The following is a 6,564-nucleotide window of genomic DNA, read 5'->3' as shown; positions in this document are numbered from 1 at the left end:
AAAAAAAAAAAAAAAAAAAAAAAAAAAATTATTAACTATAGGGAATTTTTTTTTATAAAATAACTCTTTAAATAACATAATTTTAAAGAAATAAAAAAAAAAAATAGTATATTAAAAAAATTTATACTTTTTTTTTTTGTAATATTTTATTTTATTAAAATTCAAGGTAAAGTTTTCTTGCAAAAAAAAAAAAAAAAAATATTTTTAAACCCGTATTAATTATAGCAATAATTCAGCAGAGTTTTAAAAAAATATTTATCTATATATATTTATATATATATATATATATATATATATATATATATATATACGTATAAATATATAAAAAAAAAAAAAAATTAAAAAAAAGTTGTAAGATGAATAAAGATATATAAGTTAAAATTTATAAAAATAAATAAATGAAAAAATGGATGAAAATTTATACGATAAATTTGATGCAAGCTTACATACAAATAAAAATAATGATAATGAAAAGAATATATCATATGAAGATAGTAATAGCACCGATTACTCCATTTGTTCAGAATTGTTAAATAATTGTGATAAAAATAAAAAAAGAAAAATTTCTGCATTTAAAAATTTTAAGAATGACAATGATATTAAAATTGGGGTAAAAATAGCTCTTCAACTTTTATTAAACAATCAGCCGTTTCCAGTCAAAAGAGAAGATTTATTCTCTACTATTAATATTTACGTTCCTAATTGTAATAACAACTTTAAAAAAAAAATAATTTTAAAACTTTTAAAAAAACAAGTTAATGATATTTTAGCACTGAAGTTATTAACTTTAAGTAGTAAAACAAAAAATGAATATGTATTATCACAAAACATTTTATATGAACCACATAATGATTTTTTATTATCTAATTTAGATCATAATATAAGAGGATTTTTAATATTTCTTATTCCTTTTTTTAAAGTTTTCCATAATAAAATACCATTAAATTACTTATTATTTGAATTAGAAAATGTTGGCCATAAAACATTAAAAACAAAAGAAGAAATAATAAAAAATTTAACAACTCCTAGTCTTTTTACAAATATTAAAAATAATATATTAATGAATGAAATTATAGAACCATTGGATTATATAATTTATGCTAAAAAATTATCTTATATAGATTTTTACAATGATCAGTATGATGAAAATTCTCTTGATGGTTTTTATTGTACACCTACAATTAGATATGAATATGAAATTAATATGAAAAATTACATAAAAGAACTTTTAAAAATTCCCAATAAAAAATATCACTTAAAAGACATGTATGCTTTATTTGAAGAAAAATATTTCTTAGATGTAAATTGCGATAATTTATAAAAAATCTTTATATATAACACAGCATAATTATAACTTTTTAAAAAAGGTTTCTTTTTAAATATAAATAAAATCATCATTATAAAATAACCTTTTTTTTTTATGGAAAAAAAAGTTAATATATTTTAACAAAAAAAAAATTAAAAAAAAATAGTGTTTTTATTATTTTTAATAAAATGTAGAAAATATTAGAAGGTATAAAAAAAAAAAAAAAAAAAAAGGAAATGAAATATTTAAAATAAAATGGTACAAATAAAATTTATCTTTTATTATTTTTAATAAAATTTATTGAATTATAAAAAGGGAAAACATGAAAAATTTTATTTATATAAAAATGAAGTTCCCTTTAATAATAAATATAATCCTTCAAATTTTGTTATCAATATTAATATTTTTTTTTCTTATATTAAGATATATCAATTGTATGATATAAATTTATTAACTTTTTTAAAGTATTTTTTTTTTTTTTTTTTTTTTTTTTTTATTCATTTTAAAGTTTAATTTTTCTTAAAACTTATTTGTTTTTATGAAAACTAATTTGTTTTATCATGTATAAGAAATTTTTTTAATTCATTCCACACCTTGATTCTTTCTTCACCAACTAAACTTCCTTCCAATTTTGCTGAATGTATTTGCTTATCAGAAAAAAACCACAAACTATAAATTTCTTTGCCATCTGAAAAAGGAAAACCATTTTTATCTTTTACATTTATAGGTGGACCCATTTGTAACAAATTTGTTTGTTCTCTTAAGCATTCAGATTTTTGAACATTATTAATATATTGATGATATTGTGTTTTTATTAAAATATTTGTGCAATTTAAACAAAATAAGCTGGGATACCATTTACTAAACTCATCTGTTTTATATTCAATGTAATTATTTTCATCAATATCATCGTAACAAATTAAACAAACTAAGTTTTTAGGTACACTTGTTTCATGAATTTCATTAAGTAAGTTTTTATTGTCTGATTTTCCACTTTCTAACTGATCTTTCTTAATATTATTATCTTTTTCTTCAATGATAACATCATCCATGTTTTTTAAAATATCATCTAATTCTTAAAAATAATTATGAATACATAATTTAACATATATATATATATACATATATATATTTAAAGTGATTATTTAATTTTATTAAATATCATATGGAAATAAATAAAAATATAATAATAAAGAAGTTATCCACTACATATGTTAAAATAAGAAAAATACAAAATAAAAAAAAAAAATAGTAAATATCAATTTATTCGTAATTTTATAGTAATAAATACGAAATAAATTATATATACATATTACAACAATAGTAATAATATATATTTATGCTTAATATTAATCAAAGATACTTTTCATTATATTTTATTAATTATCTATTTATAAGAAATTGTAGAAAATTTTGTTAATTTTACAAAAAAAAAAAAAAAAAAATTTTTTAAATTTCAATTAATTTTTAAAATTTCTTTCGAAATTATTTTTAAAAAAAAAAAAAAAAAAAAAATCAAAAATTTCTTGTAAAAATATTAATTATAAAATATATTTGTTTTTTAATATATAAGATATTTTGTTTCTTTTATTTTTTAATTCATTTAAAGAAACAGTTTTATTTTTAATTAATGTTCTGTTCGTAAATAATATATGAGAATTGTGGTTTATTATTTTTTATTGTTTTAAAAAATATATAAGTGTTCTATTTATTTAATTATTTAAAGATGTTCATATTAATATAATCATTTTATTTTATTTTATTTTTTTTTTTTTTTTTTTGTTTAATATATATTTAATTTTCTTTATGTTATTATTAATAATAATTTGAAAAAAATAAATAATTGAATTTTATATATATATTAAATAAATTTTATTCAAAATATAAAAATATACTAATAAATATGAAATAAGAAATGGAACACTGTAGTAAAAAAATTGAAGAGTTATTAAAAGATATGATATATATTAATTCAGAAAATGATGAAAATAATTATTTAATGAAAAGGTTATTAAACAATGTTATTCAAATTGTGAAACTAGCGAATCGTCTTTCTCTTAATTGCTTATATAAAAATGAATTAGATATAATAACAAATAATATAGAAATTAAAGATTTAAAAAATGATATATTAAAAATTATTTTTGATTTATTACTTTATAGTAGCAATGATAAAACTAAAAATATTCTAAAAATTAGTAGTGAAAATAATTTTTCTATTTTACAGAATAATTATCATATTATTTCATCAACCCTTGAAGATATATTTTCTAGATCTAACGACTGTTTTAGATTTTTCGATATTGAGAATAAAAATAAATCTATTTTCACATGTAAATATTTAAAAAATTTAAGTTACAAAAATGTAAGTAATATTTATAATAATAATTTAATAAATGAAAATGTTCCTCTCGAAAAAGAGGAAAGAATAAGTATTAAATCACAGAGTTCTATAGATGAAGAAAAAGAAAAAGAAAAAAAAAAGAAAAAAAAGAAAAAGAAACATAAGAAAATGTTAAATTTAAATGAATTAGAAGAAAAAAAAAATAATAGTGAACATAAAGAAATAATTAATATAAGTGAAGATGAAGAAGATGATAACAAAGAAGAAATAAAAAATAATAATATTTATAATGAAGTGATTAATATATATAATGATAAAGAAAATAAGGAAGAAAAAAATAATTTTAAAAATATAATAAATACAGAGGATGAAAATGAGGATGAGGATGAAAAGAAGGAAAATTGTTACAAAAATAATTTAAAAAAAAATTTTGAAAGTGTAAAAAAAAACATAGATAAAAATTCAAAAAAAAATAAAAATATGCTTGCCAAAAAAAACAAGAAAGAAAAAGATTATATAAAAAAAAAAGATATTTTAACATTTAAAGATAATTTATACAAAATTCAAAATTCATGGATTCATTTAACAAATAATTATGCAAAATTTTTTATTCCTCGTATCCTTTTTAAATATAATAAATTAATAGATTTAGATGAAATATTAATAGAAGCAGTAAAAATTCAAGAATATTATATTGAAAAAAAAAAATTACTATTACATTATAAAGAATGTTTTAGAAATAATGAATTAAAATATAATAGTAGTGAAATTATTGATAAAATATTCAATGATAATGAGATAAATGAAATACTTAAAATAAAAAAAGAAGAAAACGATCATATAAATTCAAATTGTAGTTTAGAAAGTTCTTCTATTTTAAAATATAATGGCATTATGGATGAAGAGTTTTTTAGTAAAATGTTAAATAAATTACACAAAGATATAAACAAATATTATTATAGATTTAATAATTTAAGAAATCCATATGAGTATGAAATCAATAATATGATTGAGTTATATAAAAAAAGTGATAAAGATATTTTAAAGTTCTTAAATGTAAAGTATGAATTAACAGTTCCATTAGGAATAAATGAAAAGAAATATGAAATAATAGATAATAAAGACGATTTAATAAAGTTAATAAAAATTATTAAATTAGAATATGATAAAATTTCAATAATGGTTAAAATAAATTATAAAAATTCATATCGTGGTTTCACTTCTTTAATTTTAATAGGAACAAAGGATGTTGATTATATAATAGATGTTTTTAATATGTTTGAAGATATATTTTTATTAAATGAAATAACAACAGATTCAAAAATTTTGAAAATTACTTATGATTCAAAGAATGTTATATTGTTTTTGCAGAGAGACTTTTCTGTTTATTTAGTTAATGTTATTGATATTTTAATTTGTTCAAATTACTTAAATTTAAAAAATTCCCTATCTAATTTAGTTTATAATTACTTCAATGTGAGTATGAACAATATTCGTTCTTATTCTAATTTTTTAACTAGACCACTAACACCAGATATTATTAATATTTTGAGAAACACATTTCATTATTTGTATTATTTATTTGATTATGTGAAAACGGATTTATATTTTAATTACATATTTAATAATTACAAAAACGAAGTGGATACTAATTTTAAACAAGAAGATTTAAATAATTATAATAGAAAAATAATTACTACAGAAAATACTAATATAAATGAAATAATAAATATGAAAGATTTCAATGATAAAAAAAATATAATAAATAATGAAGATAGTATAGGTGATAATACTATATGTGATAATGACATTATAAACAAAAAGAACATTTATGTTAATTTTGAAAAAATAAAATTTTATGATCTCTCAGAACATGAAAAAAAATATGGAGATGAAATTATAAAAAAAGTATTTGTTGATAGTAATACTGTATGTTTAACGAAACATGAAATAACAGATGTGTGTGATATTATCAAAACAAGCGAACAAATTAAAAAAATTATAAAAAACTCTTATAATTCTATTTGTTCTGATAATTTAATAAATAATATATTAATATGGAGGGAAAAATTATCAAAAAAAGTTGATGAGTCTCCTGACAATATAATTAATATTCATAATATTATATCAATTATTTTAAATATGCCATCTTCTATATCTAGTTTAAAAAATAATATTGTTCCATTATCAAATATAATATCAGAAAACATAGAAACTTTATTTGAAATTATTACTAAAACTAATATGAAAAAGCCAAATTCTCATTTTTATTTAAATTATATTCAAAATGATACAACAAATAATAACATGAGAGAAGAGATTACTCCCATTAAGTATTATATGAATAATAAAAAAATAAACAATGAAAATTATAAAGATTCAATAATTTTGCCTAATTTATATTTTCAAAAAATTTGTCAAGAAGAAAAAACGGAATCAAAAGAAAAAAATTCAAATCAGGTATATAATAGAAATATAATTCAAGATGATCAACAAAATATATCTTATATTAGTAAAAAAGGAATGTTTGCATTAGAAAAAACTTTTTTTAGTGAAAGCGAAGATGATAATAAATTAGAAAATAAAAATAATGATAATAATAAAAAAAATGAAAATTATGTTCTCTTATCTTCCCTAATTAATTCTATGAAAGAGAGAAATGAAAAAATGTCTAAGTTAAATCAAAACAAGTCTAATGAGAAAATAAAAACTGATGTTGCAACAAAAAAAACTATTGTTAAAAATAAAAAAAACAATAATATTAAAAATAGAAAAAAAAATAAAATAAAATCCATATCATATAATCAACAGTACAATATTAAAAGAAGTAAAATAAATTACTCAAAAAATATATTAGATGAAATAAATTAAAAAAAAAAAAAAAAAAAAAAATTATTTTTTTTATAACCATATT

The 6,564-nt window shown here is 16.4% G+C and overlaps 3 protein-coding genes across 3 annotated transcripts; 2 read left to right on the top strand and 1 right to left on the bottom strand.

The window, feature by feature from the left end:
• Positions 1-406: 406 nt before the first annotated feature.
• Positions 407-1,321, top strand: PGAL8A_00209100 (conserved Plasmodium protein, unknown function; the record flags this gene model as incomplete). The annotated part of the gene is made up of 1 exon (XM_028670792.1): positions 407-1,321. The coding sequence occupies one exon, from the start codon at positions 407-409 to the stop codon at positions 1,319-1,321; it is 915 nt and encodes a 304-aa protein (XP_028527509.1).
• A 530-nt stretch (positions 1,322-1,851) lies between these two features.
• PGAL8A_00209000 (conserved Plasmodium protein, unknown function) lies at positions 1,852-2,358 on the bottom strand (the record flags this gene model as incomplete). The annotated part of the gene is made up of 1 exon (XM_028670791.1): positions 1,852-2,358. One exon carries the CDS (start codon positions 2,356-2,358, stop codon positions 1,852-1,854), a length of 507 nt encoding a protein of 168 aa, XP_028527508.1.
• An 863-nt stretch (positions 2,359-3,221) lies between these two features.
• Positions 3,222-6,521, top strand: RRP6 (exosome complex exonuclease RRP6, putative; the record flags this gene model as incomplete). The annotated part of the gene is made up of 1 exon (XM_028670790.1): positions 3,222-6,521. The coding sequence occupies one exon, from the start codon at positions 3,222-3,224 to the stop codon at positions 6,519-6,521; it is 3,300 nt and encodes a 1,099-aa protein (XP_028527507.1).
• Between the last annotated feature and the right edge of the window lie 43 nt (positions 6,522-6,564).

The sequence above is a fragment of the Plasmodium gallinaceum genome, assembly GCF_900005855.1.
Source record: "Plasmodium gallinaceum strain 8A genome assembly, contig: PGAL8A_v1_76, whole genome shotgun sequence".
Classification (NCBI taxonomy): domain Eukaryota; phylum Apicomplexa; class Aconoidasida; order Haemosporida; family Plasmodiidae; genus Plasmodium; species Plasmodium gallinaceum.
The sequence above is the reverse complement of the archived record's forward strand: the minus strand, read 5'-3'. Positions and strand labels throughout refer to the sequence as shown.